General features: G+C 39.1%; 1 protein-coding gene across 1 annotated transcript; it reads right to left on the bottom strand.

Annotated features, from left to right (window-relative positions):
* Positions 1 to 493: 493 nt before the first annotated feature.
* LOC139743603 (methylenetetrahydrofolate reductase (NADPH)-like) lies at positions 494 to 7,794 on the bottom strand (the record flags this gene model as incomplete). Its single annotated transcript, XM_071654077.1, has 4 exons — positions 7,603 to 7,794; positions 6,414 to 6,742; positions 1,540 to 1,778; positions 494 to 607 (listed from the first exon to the last, which is right to left on the bottom strand). Coding segments are annotated over exons 1-4 (874 nt in total), but the record flags the coding sequence as incomplete, so codon positions are not given.
* Positions 7,795 to 14,178: the final 6,384 nt, after the last annotated feature.

Genomic DNA, 14,178 nt, shown 5'->3' with positions numbered 1-14,178 from the left:
ATACTCAGGCAGGTGTCTGCGGGAAATGCCTGTTATAGCAAAATAAGCCCATCCTCAACAGGTTGAAATCACAAGGAAATCCGCTGTACACTTCTTTCTGGACTTACAAATAATGGAATCTAGGATGGACACATGGACAGACAGAGACAAGTATTACCCAGCTCTACTGCATAATGCCTCTGGCATCCATTTAGGCTAAAGGCACAAAACGTTAAAGGTCCATTTTACCTTTGGGAGCAGTGATTTTAGACATTTTCAAGATATGACATTTGATGCATATGTGTAGGTCTGTTGTATCACAAAACATTCCACCATATACCATTTTTGTAGTTAAGCCTCAAATATAAGGAGATATCAGGATTTTTCTTAATAATCTATAACTGTAGATGGTTTAGTCTGGAAACATTTTTATTAAATAACTATTGTTCATATTTGATGTTATATAACAATACTTAACATCAATAATATGGATTTGAATTGGCATGATACTCACCAGCAACACATATCACAAAGTCATCTCCAAACTCGTTCTTGATGTGCCTGACCAGGTCCACTGCGTAGTTAAAACCATTGGGAGTTGGTTTCCAGTCGGTATGGCCCGGAACATCTGTGGTGTACAACAAAGCAAGCAAAATCACTTTATCACTTCATGTGCTAACCACATCCTCAAGAAAAAACAAAACAAACATGCAATCCAACACAGAAACAAAATAACAAAACCTGTAGCAGAATAGGAAAAACAAGAAAGCAACAAACAAGTCATTGTGTCCTTCTTGTTTAAAATACATGTACCGGTACCATGTACTTTGCTTTTTAAGATGCTGTAAAGACAGATTGATACATGTAAATAGATCAACAGAAATAGATTGGATATAAAGTATGCAGAACAATTATTCAAACTCAAGGATATCGAGATTTACATGTACATAACATGGAACTGCAGCCTACCAAAACTGCAGTAACCATGAAACAGTGAGAAATCTGTCTTCACAATTCAATAACTCAACACTGCACACTGGCACTGGTCTAACAGTCCTTGACCAATCAAAATCAGTTGGACAAGTAACTTTTTCAGGAATGGACCAGTAAAGCATGGAAAAAATAGGTACAGTGTACCTACTGGTCCGACAACCGGTCTGACAAGTAGAAAAATGGGCAAGTGTGCAGCCCTCAATAACTCGTAATATTTTATGAGGCAGCAATTCTTAAAAGTTTCATGCCGCAAATGCTCCGGGTCCCCTTTCATAAAACTTGTTATCAGTGACAACTGTCACATATCTGTGACAAATTTGCTCTTAGCCAATCAGATGCAAGGATTTCAGTAGCTTATAACAACTTCAACTTGACACTGATAACAAGTTTTGTGAAACGGGGCCCTGGTTTTACGGTAAGCAGTCACACATCCAGCTCATGAGACTCATTCTATCTATTTTTGTTTTTGTTTTGTTTGTTTTGTTTGTTTGTTTGGTTTTTTTTTTTTTTTTTTTTTGGGGGGGGGAGGGTAGATAGGGGTTCGGTATCATGGTTGGTTGGACTCACCTCCCCGTAGAGCAAGGATGTTACGAATGCCACACTCCTTAGCCCTCTGCAGGAGAGCCGTGATGGTCTCGGCGGTCTGGTTGACGCAGGTCATGTGCAGCATGGTGTCCAGGCCGCAGTAGTTCAGCATGGTGCGGGCGATCTCCATGGAGCTCGTCTCCGCCTTGCCCCCGGGGTTGCCAGCAGAGTGCCAGGTGATGTCGCAGAAGAGCGGTCCCCCATGGAACATGCGATCAAATCTGCGGCGGGGAATCAAGTCAAATTTGCTTCAGCTCTCAATGTGTAGAATAGGGGATAGCATGATATTGCCCCCAAGCCTGCGCTGCCATAGCTTAATCGTTAAAAACAAAACTGCGGTGAGGCAGGACAGTAGAAACATGTTGAAAACAGGAAAACAATACAAGTGTAATACGAATGGCATGAACATCTCGTGCAACTACCGGGCATTCTACATTGTGGTTAAAATGGTTGGAATTGCTAAAATTGTAAACAAACAGGTCTACATTTAACCATTTTAATTTTCATTTAAAGTATTCAAATTTCAAAATTTCCACTATTATGTTCTGCTTGATTCAGAGACTCCAACCCAAAGCACCTTCTGATCTGGAGATTCTCCCGCCTGAAACCCCTAGCAAACGGGAGACCCCAACTTGATGTGTGCGAAGTTCCTAGGGTTCTAGATGCTCTCTTGTGCTATCTAAGGCTTATTTTTTCAACATATACGATTAAAGAAATCCCTTCCAACGGGAGACACAGAGTCAGGGCGGGAGAAATTAAATCTCAAACGGGAGAACGGGAGATTTTGCAAAAATGGGTTTTCGGCGGGAGATCTCCCGTCGAAAACGGGAGAGTTGGAGTCTCTGTTGAATTTATACTCCAAGTTCAGGCTAGTTGGAATTATGTTAATCCTTTAGGGTACAGATAATGTGAGCATTATTCATTCCCAGTGCATGCCAGGGGTGCAACTACTGTAGGGGAACACTTTGCTTAACAAGAAAAAAAAAATGACACCAAACTATAGTATTTTTTCCCCAAGGATTTTGATAGTGATGAGCTATTGTACTAGCCTATTTCAGTGTTCAAACACATTTCTACACTTGGGGAATTCAGTTTGCCTATGATTTTGAATAAAAATGCTGATGCTACAATGTACACTGTATGTGGAGCAATCACTGTGCATGCCTTTTCTGCCTGCTGGGAACTTGGTAAAAAATGTACATAAAAAATTGATATAAAAATTGTCTATTTGACTAACTACATGTACTCCCCCCCCCCCCCCCCCCCCCACCAAAAAAGTAAAATAAACAAAGTCTGATAACTATAATCATTCAACAAGGTCAAATTCAAGCTAAATTTGATGACTTTGAGGCACTTGCTATAGTTGACTGCAAAGTGAACTCCTGTATCTGATTTGCTCGCCTGAAAAATCTGGAAAACACAATTGGCAATCATTACCAGGGCATTAGGGCGATTTATCGGACTTTGGAAGAGTGAAGGTCAAACAAGGTCCTTGTTCATGCAGTGGTAGGGTGGAACAAGAACGACAGTCTCGGATGTAACCAAAAAAAACAACAGCAAAAATGAACCACAAAAATATTAAACAAAACTCAAAAACCCAGACAATGACAGAGTTAGAGGCTACCAAAGATGATTGTGAGGTAAATATTTATTGATCAGATACCCTAGTTCATATCCACCTCCAAACACTGAGGTGAAATGTAATCGAGTATCTTGTACAAGCATGGAACATTCCCATGCCTTGTTATTTACGCAAGTGGTAGATAATTGTGTTGATACAGGCTGATTACTATGTCATTGCTCTCCAAGCGAACAAACAGATGGTCTGGTGTTCTTATCTGTGAGTCACAGTATACCTGTGTTCAGAAACAAGCCACTTTACACCAGAACTCGATAAAGAAATGAAATGACGTATACTACAATGTACAATCAAAAGGATCATTGTATCTATAGGGGACAGACCGTTTAGACGCTAATCTTGACCGTTCTGGAAAATGTTGTATCTAGAGATGTGAAGTTTCCCACTGCGCATGCTGTTTGAATACATATCATGGTCATGAGCGGGGCCGGTGGAGCTTGTCAAAAGTGGGAGGGGGGGGGGGGGCCACTTCCGGATTTCATGAGCTACATGTAACAAGCAAAAAAAAGACCTTCAGCACAACTTCTGGTGCCACTTTTAGGGGTTTCTACAGCTGACAAGCAAAAAAAAAAAAAAATGTCTTGTGCTCATCTTTCTTCTTCCACTTCGAGTTTCTTCAGCTGACAAGCAAAAAAAAAAAAAAAAAAAAAGAAGGAAAAAAAAAAAAAGGTCTTCAGCACAAAAACAACCTTACTGCGCTCACACTTCAAGGTCTCTATCTCAAAAAAGTGCCCCCCCCCCCTTCCACTGACCACGATGAGTGACAGGTATAGGGTCACCTTTCGTGCGAGCTCCCCTGCCCAGTTTCACCATTCTATGGTCACCACTTATTCAGACACATGCAAAAAGTTTTGAAGCCACCTTTTTTTTTTCACTAAGTCCCCAACAAACCCACAAAGTCAATCATACAGAAGCCCAAACATAATGGCTGTTTAGTGATGCAACACACTTTGTATTTCATTACAGCAATTTTGCAATACTTATAAATGTGAAGAAGCCCCAAAGCAATGCAACGGGAACACTTGATCAGACAAGTTTGCTACTCTATTGTTTAAGCATGTGAATCAAGCATTTTGCAGCAAATTTGAAAATCTGCTTGCCCCATCTGGTAAGTGGTAAATTAAGTTAATGTAGATTATTGTACGTAAGTATGTATGGATGTGACCGCCCAGCTCAAAATCCACAAAATGAGGGCCAAAATGAATTGTCACTGCAAAGTGTGTTAGTTTACAGTTTATAAGAAATGATCAACCTGGTAAACTGGACCACCCTAGCCCATTCAAAAAAAAAAAAAAAAAAAAAAATGATTGAAATGAAGTGAGTTTAGCACAGTTGTAGGAGCCCTGTGCAGTTTCTTCATGCTATTTAGAGATTAGGGTCACTCAAACGTGCTGCACGCAATTAAGTATCAATGATTTTGTATGTTCCATGTCATAATGAAAAGTACATTGTACAATTGTAGCTCCTGTCTGAAAAAATATGGTCCAGAAAAAAACTGCCAGATCATTATTTGGTTGTCTTTAAGCCATCAAATTTTGACAGGGATTACAAGTAGGTAGGGAAAGATTACTCTCTGGTAAGACAAATTTTAGAGGTCTCTCACAATGTTAGTCCATCCATCCAAATGACACTTTGGACATTATGCATTCTGATCATTGTACAGCGAATCTTATTCTTAACTTTTGTGGGTTTTGAGCTGGGTGGTTACATTGAATATCATATGACTTGTTTATGCTGTTGTTTTCTCCTTAAAATAACTTTTATTACCAGATAGGACTACAATTGTACATAATAGTTTATGCATAAAAATTCTAACAAGCATTTACACCGTGTAAATTATACTGCAGATAGAGCTTTATTTATGCAAGAATGTGGGACAATATGTGTTTAATACAATAATCACATTTTCTTTATCTTTTCTATCATGTCTTTTCAGGCGGAATGTAAATCATAGTGACCGCTGAATGTTTTTAGGGTGGGTGTGGGGACCTTTTTCGTTTTTTTTTTACTATTATTGTTATTTCTTATTTCAATCTGATTTTTTCACTCTATTTTATTTTTATGTCATTTTATTTTATTTTTTATTTCTATTTATCTTATTCATTTATCTTATCTAGTTATTCTTTTTTTTTTTGGAGGGGAGGTCATTTTGTTTTTAAGAGCCAACAAATGTGTCTCCTCTCTCCTCCTGCCTCCTCTCCTCCCCTCCCCTCTCTCTCCCCCCCCCCCCCCCCCCCCATATTATATCATCTCACAGCCCCTGAATCAGATGACTTCACCCAATGGCTGACTGAACAATGCGTGGGAGTATTGGGGCACGAGAGCAGCAAAATTGGCCTCGACAGAACACATTCTGAGTGGTTAATGATAATAGTCTTCACGATCTGGAACAGCGAGACTTTTGACACAAAACAAACACACTCTACATAGTAAACACTAAAAATCACAATAAGCACACTGAAGCACCATGGAAAATGGTTCTACATATTGTACAACATTGTAGCAATTGCTATTGGACGAGAGAATACAATTGTACCACAGGATCAAATATTTGACCTACATGATGGATTCTCATTCTAACGGTTACGCATAAATTGACTTTTTCTTTTACACAAAAGTGAACTGTCAAGTAGAGCTTCGCAACAGCTGTTTATGTTTTGTTTTGTTTTTTAACTTCAAGTGATTTTACTTGAGATACACCTATTATTATAGATGAGTACACATTGGTGTTCACAGTGTACTGATACCCTGGAAATCAAATTATTATTTTGCGTACAGCTTGAATACACAATAAAGCAGCCATGATTCGTCGGTTTCATCGGTCTTATTGTGTAGGCCTACATATTGAAGTGTCTTATTGCAAAAAGGGCTAAGCGACATCTTTAAACATTTCAACGCAATTCATCGTCAGATAGAGCGAAATCAAACCTTTCCAGTAATAATACCTCACTTGTATTCAACATTTGAATATTTAAGAAGTTTTGATGAAAAAATATCCTAGTTTTTTTTCTTATCATTTTCTTTGTTTTTAGCTGCTTTAATCACAAATATCTCAACGAAACAAGAATGGAGTTAGCACCTTTTGCAAAAAAAACTCTTCATTGGTTTCCTTGTGGCATTATGCTCAGTGAAGACACCAGAAACACACACACACACACACACAACACACACACACAAAGAATACTAAACAGAACGACCTGCCAGCAACAGACATTACCTTGCAACCAGATTAACTGCACCACTCGATGTCCTGGGCGGGAAGAATTCCAGGGAGAACCAGCGCTCTTTGTTGGCGATGCGACAGCTGATTTTGTCTGACAGCCGCATGAAGGGTGGGGAGGGCGAGGGGCTCCGCGACAGGGACTTGGGCGTGATGTGACCATTTTGCGACAGGTTCTGGAGGATCTCCTGCAGATCAGTCTTTGCGGCGTCAGCGCTGGTCAGCGGCACCCCATTTTGGTCTACTGGGGTCACGACAGCCATTGTAGAAATCGCCGAACACTCAAAAAAGGACCAGCTGCTTGTAGTAGTCACCTTTTTCGGGATCTGCAGAAAATGGCATGAATCAAATTCATTACAAGCACAATGTCGTTTTTATATTTTTTCAAGCAAAAATGCTGAGCAAAAATAGTACAATTGAATACAAATCTCACCTTTGGAAATAGTGAAATATATCCCATTGTATCTTAAATCTCTCTATAAAGCTGGATATGAATTGCTAGGACAAAATAGAGCACTTATGCTACAGTATGCATCTTTCATCTGTGGAGGATTTGAACTAGGCCTACCTATATTGACAAAATATATTCTTGCATGTTCACTACTGGTACTAGTATATTCGACCTCCTAAAACTTACTTTACAAAAGTGATCAGTTAAGACAACAAAGACAAATCTAAACAAAAGGAAATTAATTAAATAATCAATTATGTTCTTTTATAATACTTTATAAAAATTAAAATCTACTTTGAAAGTGAAATATAAAACTCTTTGGTGAATTACTTATCAAACCAAGTTGAGAAATTTGTTTTGAGTTTAACATTAGTGCCAAAAGGTCGAGGTTTTGATATTTATATTGTAAACAATAATAGATCTAAGTAATAATACACTCTCTTAGACGTTATATAGAGCCGAAAACTTTGCGATACACTCATCAAGTTACATAAAAAATATAGATCCTATAACTACAATGTACTTCTCTTGGACTGGAACTTGACATGAAGTAGTTTCTACATCACGACATAGGATCTAACATAACAAAGATGAGCTGAGGCAGTTCTGCTCTAAAAATAAAACCAGCAAACTGCACAGATGATTGCCTCATTATTCGTAGCATTCAGTTTCAATTTTTTCGGGCAGCAAGAAGCGAGAGGGGCGCCCACCACCTCGGCTGCAATGAAGACGTACGCCCCACAAGGCACAACTACATGAAGGCGAGTACGGCTGCCCCAGCGTAGTAGCTACAGCCGCCCCGCCAGGGGCGCGGGCAGGGCGCGATCGTTCGGACCTCGCATCCAGGCGAGCTGAGGCTGTCAGCCGGAAGGCACCGGCAAAACGGCGGTTGAAGTTGAACTCGTGTGCTAAATCTCCTTGTTTCATGCTGACAAACATATGGCCATTACATCATACATACGCGCTTTCAAGGAAATTAGGTGTGACGTCCACGACAGCACGACTTGGCATTGTTAGTAAATACGCTCGACCTGCATGGCCCGCGGGTCTTTGTTTTCATCACCAAGACAAACAATCATTGAATCAAAATAGGCCTAGGCTGCCGGCTGGTGCATGAAGAATGTACGGATAGTACGTCAGCTGTGACAGCATGCGGCGGAAGGCCATGTTCTTCACTTCTTGCTTTTTATATCTGTCGCGCTGTATCAAGAAATGCTATCAGGTACATGAAAATCTCTCAGGCAGCTAAAATGAATAAGAAGCGATACATAACTGCCTTCTCACACTTACCAAAATTTAACTGCTAATGGCCGTGCAAACGTTTCAAATCGTCAACGAATTACAAAAGCAGACTACGTATCTATGCGGACGCGTTTGTATGCCTCTCGCTCCGTGGCGTCTGGCAGCTACGGTTTTGTCAGCTGAAAGAGAAGGGCGCAAGGGTCTGCACTCATTTATGTAGTGTGCTCCCAATCACGTTCACGCGTGCCTGATGATGCCTGATCAACGATCTGTGCGTCGATTGGACATTCGGATGCTTCCAAGTTACCTTTAAACTAGCGCCCTCTAGTGCTTAAATGCTTGTAATGGCGTGATGTGGAAATTTACAGAGTTTATGAGTTTAAAGCTAAGAACGAGAAACAACATTCTTGTACTTAGTGTTGCCTGCGGAAACATTATGATGACACTACGACGATTTTCCCGTGGGAAATGTTGCACTGTTAGAAGCTGTTGGAACTACAGAAAGAGAGGGTACGTGCACTATTACACTGTACCCTGAAAAAAAAAAACAGATTCCCGTAACAACAATTTACCGATCTCAGTATCAAAAGCCGGAATAAAATCATTCGGAGGTACATTGTTGCCTAGCAAAAAAAAAAAGAAGAAGAAAAAAAAAGAGGGTAAAAAAAACCCGAAAACAAACACAAACACAAAAAAGAAAGAAAGAACCACAAACACAAAAGCAAAAACCAAAAACAAAAGCAAAAACAAAAGCAAAAGCAAAAACAACATCAATGACAAGGAAGACACATTTTAAATATGAGGATAAATGCAGGTTCTTTGGAACCTTGAGTTTTCTCTATCCGTTCAGCAAGTTGTATGTTTGTTATTATAGCTTTTTTTCTTTTTTCCCCGCAGTATTGCAGCAATGCATCAACACTAATACTTTTGAAATATTAGATCTAATACGTCTCATGACTGTTTTTGTTTTATATTTACCACCCATGACAGGGGCGGGCGGATCCAAGCAGGAATTTCGTAAAGGGGAGGCGCCCTTACAAAATAAAAGGGGGAGGGCACGCTCTGGCGCCCCCTTTTATTTATTTTGTTTTGACTGAAAATAAAGACGGTGCCCCCACCCCTTGCTGGATTCCGCTACTGTATGATTCCATATCAATAAGTTTAGTCACTGATGAGATATTTTGACTCAAGCCACTCTCTCTCCCTGGGGCTCCCTCTCTCCCTCTCTCTGCGGAGTCGGACTTTCATCTCCCCTCCCCCCCCCCCCCCACTTTCTGTCTGTCTGTCTCTCTCTCTCTCTCTCTCTCTCTCTCTCTCTCTCTCCATCCATCGCGGAGGCCCAATAATAGCCATCAATCAAAATAGGCAATAAAAATTAATCTCGTTCTGATCACTGTAGTTTTATGACACAGGGCCTATCACATGATATCGTTTTTATTTTTATATATACCGGTAGGTGATGGGTGCATACAGCCCATTGGTCGCGGAGGGAGGCCAGCCCCTTTAGTACAATGATTAAGCTGTTTTTCCCCAACCAGCGGATACGGTATATGCAACTAGAATCATAACACTCAGTGATCATGTAATAATGTGCATTTTACATATTTTTGTTGACTTCCAAACAGATAAATAGATTGAGTAATGATGATGATGATGATGATAATAATAATAATAATAATAATAATAATAATAATAATAATAATAATAATGACAACAATAATTATGATATTGATAATGATAATAATAATATTATCAATCACTCTGTCTATATCGCTCGAGAAACGCATGACAAAATAATCCGATATCCCGAATTCTCTATCAAAGAGAAATAAGAATTTCATTTCGTGTTGTCAACCCACAAAAATGCCAAAAGGAGAGGTCGGGGGGAGATTCAAGTAAGAAAATTGAAAAGAATGCCAAGAAAGTTAGACAAGGCAGAAGAAAAGTAAGGAAAAGATTTGTTTAGGAGGAGGAGGAGGCGAAGAGAAAGAAAAAGACTATGATCATTAATGGAGGAGCAGTAGAAGAATAATGATTATGAGTGAAAATGATGAAGTTATACATGATAAAAGCAGTATAAACACACACGGAAAACGAGGTGGCATAACACGACACTCACATTGTTCTTGAACATTCAGTTTTCTAACTTTTTGATTGATAACAATTTTCACAAAACATATTCTACTACAAGTGTACACCGGATTGTTCAATTTCAGTTAACAAAATTCAAAATATAAAAGATGCCCCCTCCCACACCCTCCCATTCGGTCCATCTCCGCATAGACTTTGATAGTACAGTGCAATCCCGTTGTAACGAAATGCTCGGGACCGGCAGTTTTCTTTCGTTATAACGAAATTTCGTTATAACCGAACAAATACAATTATAACGAAAACAAGGAAAACCACGCATTTATATATTCTGGAAAGATATGTGAAATAAGATGGAATTATTGTATTACAATATTAAACGCAAGTTCCCCTCAGAAACTGTGCGTGACACACGGAGCGAACACACAGTGATGTGAAGCGTTCGCCCATACAGAGGCGCTATTTTAAATATTAATGCTTGTTCCGCTACGCAAAACCTATTCGCATTTCGTTATAACGGAGCACATTTCTTATGTTTTTCTTTGGCAGTGGCGCTCGAAAAGACTTCGTTATAACGAACATTTCGCTATAACCGTGTTCGTTATAAGCGAATTTTGTACCATAGACTTTAATGGTGATAACTTTGGGACCAGAAGTTTTACATCGTTATAACGAAATTACGTTATAACCGTATTCGTTGTAACGGGAGTGCACTGTACACAGTGAAAGGACGTCAAAGCGGTGTAAAGGAAAAGGTGCCAGACACCACAGTTTACCCCCTTCACATTGTTGTTAAATATATATATATATATATATATATATATATATATATATATATATTACTTTTTGAGTGAATATTAAACCCCAAAGTATGCATCCAGATCATTGAATTCCAGTTCTAAAAATGAAAAAGCTCCCCCTGTGGGTGGGGGACACACCGTCCCCTTCTGTCCATCTCCCCTGACCTAGCACACCGTAGTATAGACGCATATAATATGAAAGAGAAGCGACAGACCTCTTTTAGCAATTAATAATTATCCTCGAATATCTATTTTCTTACTTTTTGATTGACAATTTTCTAAATATTTTCCCGAACAAGAGTGCACCAGATCGTTCAATTTCAGTTCAAAAAATCAAAAATTTCATTTGTATGGGCCCACACCCTCCCCTTCTGTCCATCTACATAGACTCTGACAGTACACAGTGAAAGGACGCTGACGTGATGTAAAGAAAAAGAAACGTGTCACACACCACAATTCAGCCCTTCACATTGTTCTTATAAATATTATTTTTCTTACTTTTTGATTGAATTTCAAACCCAAAAAGTATGCACCAGATCGTTGAACATGTTGAATTACAGTTCTAAAAATGCAAATGCTCCCTGTGTGGGAGGGGACACTCCCTTCCACACCCTCCCCTTCTGTCCGTCTCCCCTAACTTACCACTCAGTGAAGACGCAGGCAAATGGGAAAAAATGGTGACAGATTTAGCCATTCTCATTATATACTTGAATACCTATATTTCATGCTTTTTGATTAACAATTTTTAAAATATTTCCTTCCCAAAAGTGCTCTAGATTGTTGTATTTCAGTAGTAAAAATGAAAAATATTCTTTATGTGGGCCCACACTCTCATTCTGCTCATCTGCTCTCTCGCTTCAGATTTTTCCATTAATATTGAATGTACTCTTGCCCCCCCCCCGAAAAATATTCCTGTGTACGGCATATACTGTAGTATTATCAGGGACATTCGAATGTGCGCGCATGCGCCTTACTGTATTTTTAACTTTCTATCTTTCATTGCAAAAAGGTCTAAAAAATAATATGATCACGACCCCCCCCCCCCCCCCCCCCCCGAAAAAAATCCTGGATACACCCCTGTAGAGAAGCGAAGTTATATGTGCAAAGAAGCAGTCAACAGAGATGAGGAAGAACTGGAGGATAAGTTGGAGTCGCGAGCCTGGAATAAGGAGAAAGGGGGGGGGGGGGGGGTATAAGAACACGCTTGAGAGCACACTCTTCAGGCGGTCGCAATAATAGGCCGTAATGACCGTACTACAGTACTATTTCTGTGAACTACTAGTACCAGCTGACCAGAGTGAGAAGTCAACGATTTCGGACCGACTTTGAAGAAGAGCGTCCTCTACTGACTTTTATTGAATGCCCCCATTTGTCGTACAATCTTTCTAGTCACTCTTTGCTTGCCTCTAAATCATGACCAGCAAAATTAAGTATACATGCGCCATCAATGACATAGATTGTGATGGGCCATGGGCAGCTACTGTGTGTTACAGAGAGAATAACAGAAAAATAAATTGTCCAGATATTGTTGAGTACAGGAAAGGACATAATAATCAATGGAAAGTTACAAAGAATAATTGAAGAGTTTGTTCGCAAAAACCGATAAGTCCATTTTTGAGGATTTTGAAGTATGGTCTCGGTCATAAAGTGCAAAATAATATCTCTTAAATGACATATTGGTCCCTACCAAAGGTACATTTTTGAAGTTATGGTCAAAAGAAGCAAATATTTTCTTATTATTCTCTTTATTTTTCCTGACCTTTCATCGCAAATATCTCCATTTGGCAAATATGGACTTATCGGTTTTTGCGAACAAACTCTTCAATTGTTAATTATAGGCCTAATGATATACGTGTAAATCATTCGTTTCTCCTATATGTGTTATAGCATGTTCAGTGTCTTACATTTGAATTATTTCTGTCGTCTCTTCAGTCACTATCAGTACATCTGGGGGGCATTTCATGAAAGAACTTGTCGGATAAAATATCTGACAAGTCAAATTATCATATCCGACAAGTTTTGAGAAATTCTTTAGTCTGATTGGCTGATTTCTCTGAACTTGTCGGATATAATTGACTTGCCGGACATTTTATCCGACAAGTTCCTTCATGAAACGCCCCCCCCCCCCCCGTGGTTCATTTTGTATAACTAAAAGACATGTTTCGAAGGCATCTTTATGAGCGAATTTTTGTTCTTTTTAAAAGAAATGTTTGTTTGTCTTCTCCAAGGAAAAGACGTGATGATTGTCTGAGAAGAAACCACAAAATCCACGATGGGTGAGATAATAGCGTCTACTTTGATACCCGCTATGAAATCTAAGATTAGGTCATGCCCACATGAAGTATAATTCTCAGTTGAGACAGCTAGGATGCATTCATACTTTGCATACACTGAACGTAACTTCCATGTTTCCATGCAATGTTTTATTGTTAATCATATTGTATGAAATGGAAACATGCAAGTTATGTTAGGTCTATTTATGGGGGAATTTTCCACTGTCTTTTGTTACCAAATAGGTGACACGACATTTGCTCCTGCGACAATTGCTCCGGTCTTATATTCTCCAAAGACTTAGGGTTATAGGGTAAGAGTTGTGATAGGGTTTTAAGTTTAGTTTGACGTGAGGATTAGGATTATGAACAGGGTTATGTCTGTGGCTACAATTTATGTTTGGCTTAGTGTACAAATATTTCATGGGAGCAATTGTCGCAGGAGCAAATGTCATGGTAACCGTAAAATAATATAGCAGTAATCGATTACAGAATCCTGGTTTGGACGGTGTTTTTCGCTTGTTTTTGTTGTTGTTTTTTTAGTGGGCGTATCCAAGTTATAGGGGGAAATGAAAAAGTTATGATGTGTATTATGGCGCTTAATATTTAGACGTTCATTTGGTCATACTAGTAATAAGTGAAGATTATTCAGACATAAAAACCTTGCTTCCAAAAGCCGCTAAATCCATCCTTCATCACATAAGATTGTTTCTTTGTTTGTTTTGATTCTAAAATAACTAAGACGAAGAGCACAACGAAGATTGTTTTTAAAGGGAAGATTGTAGTGAAAGAAAACAAAATTGATACCGAGAATAACATCATTTATAACTGAAAGTGGTCACAGAATCTTTGAAAAGTGGAATGGTTTTGAAAGTTTGCTTATATAAAATGTTTAAGAATGTTCGGTTAGA

The sequence above is a fragment of the Diadema antillarum genome, unplaced genomic scaffold (genome assembly GCF_040938485.1).
Source record: "Diadema antillarum isolate AM-2024a unplaced genomic scaffold, OU_Dant_1.0 seq00001098_RagTag, whole genome shotgun sequence".
NCBI lineage: Eukaryota > Metazoa > Echinodermata > Echinoidea > Diadematoida > Diadematidae > Diadema > Diadema antillarum.
The sequence above is the reverse complement of the archived record's forward strand: the minus strand, read 5'-3'. Positions and strand labels throughout refer to the sequence as shown.